The 1,347-nt window shown below is 41.9% G+C and overlaps 1 protein-coding gene across 1 annotated transcript in view; it reads right to left on the reverse strand.

Annotated features, from left to right (window-relative positions):
- Positions 1–1,347, reverse strand: part of LOC103208282 (solute carrier family 5 member 4-like) — a 58,988-nt gene that overhangs the window by 18,385 nt on the left and 39,256 nt on the right. The window contains 1 exon segment of the mRNA XM_042782712.1: positions 125–275. Coding sequence (XP_042638646.1) covers positions 125–275 — 151 coding nt within the window.

Below are 1,347 nucleotides of genomic sequence, written 5' to 3' on the forward strand. Positions count from 1 at the left end.
TTTTTTTTCCCCTCTCTAACATTCTGCATGAGTTTCACTGGAATACAAGATGAAGAAGCTCTCGTTCACTTCTACATTTGTATTTTTCCAGATAAATTTCAGGTGGAAACGAGAGTTCTCTTACCTTCCAGCTATAAGGAGCTCTTTCTCCGATGCCTGCTTCCGCATCTTGGTGTAGAGGTCCATGGTGAAGAGGGTGCTGGCGCTGTTGAAGATGGAGGTCAGGGAGCTCATGAGAGAGGCCAACATGACCGACAGCATCAGGCCTCGCAGTCCTGGGGCAGAAGGGGGTGCAAACACTGGTTAGGTGTTGGATGTCATGATCTACAAGGGCCTTGCTAAACCAGAGAGCCATTCAAAGATAAAAGTATCATGTGAAACATTCACTAACTGATGTGCCTATCAATGCTTATCAACATGTGATGCTTCCTATATATTACCTAATAATTTGAGAATAATCCACTATAGAATTATTCGTTCTAAATATATACTTAGAGATAATTTGCTAGAACCTGATTTTGGAAGAAAATAAACAGTGCAGTGTCATTCTTTGAGGAGCATCTCATGGCCTGCTGACTACTTGAATTCTCTGGAGAGGAAGAGCCCAGTAGATGTTTCCCCTGAAGAAGTCTTTGGTGGCACAAAGCTGAGGGATTTGAGACGTGATGTAGACTTCCTCCTCCAGTGTCCTCTGTCCATTACTAATGCTCTTAAAACTTCCTAGGACAGTGTGGAATGGGGTAGATGTGGTGATGTCACTTATGGGTCATGCTCTCTTCCTCCTGAAGATGCTCATGTGTGGCAGGAGAAGAAAGGTCACAAAAGTATCAGCCAACTTTGTTAGGCTTGTGGTATAAGATCACCAGTCACTCCCAAGCTCTGTATCCTCTTCTATTTCTGCTCACCATGGAAATGGTCACCTGATAACCTCCTATCTAATTTACATATTCAATATGTTTGTGATTTATATTCTTTATTACAAACTAACATGTGAGTTCCAAGAGTGTAGAGAATTTTTCGTCTACTATGATGTTCCTCAAGAACCAGGGCAGTGCCTAACAGATGGCATTCAATGAAACAAAACAAAAAACAGTTGCCCTCAAGTCAATTCCAACTCATGGCAACCTCATGTGTCAGAGTAGAACTGTGTTCCATGGGATTTTAAATGGTTGTGATCTCCGGAAGTAGATTGCTAGGGCTTTCTCTATGTCACCTCTGAGTGGATTTCAACCATCAATTTTTAGATTAAGCTGTGAAGCATTTATCTGTTTGTACCACTCAGTGGCTCCTCAAACAAACAAACAAAACCTCCCAAATTCACAGGCACCAACTCAATTTCCATTCCTT

This window comes from Orycteropus afer, unplaced genomic scaffold (genome assembly GCF_000298275.1).
Source record: "Orycteropus afer afer isolate SDZICR_OR568_19922 unplaced genomic scaffold, OryAfe1.0 scaffold00420, whole genome shotgun sequence".
Lineage (NCBI taxonomy): Eukaryota > Metazoa > Chordata > Mammalia > Tubulidentata > Orycteropodidae > Orycteropus > Orycteropus afer.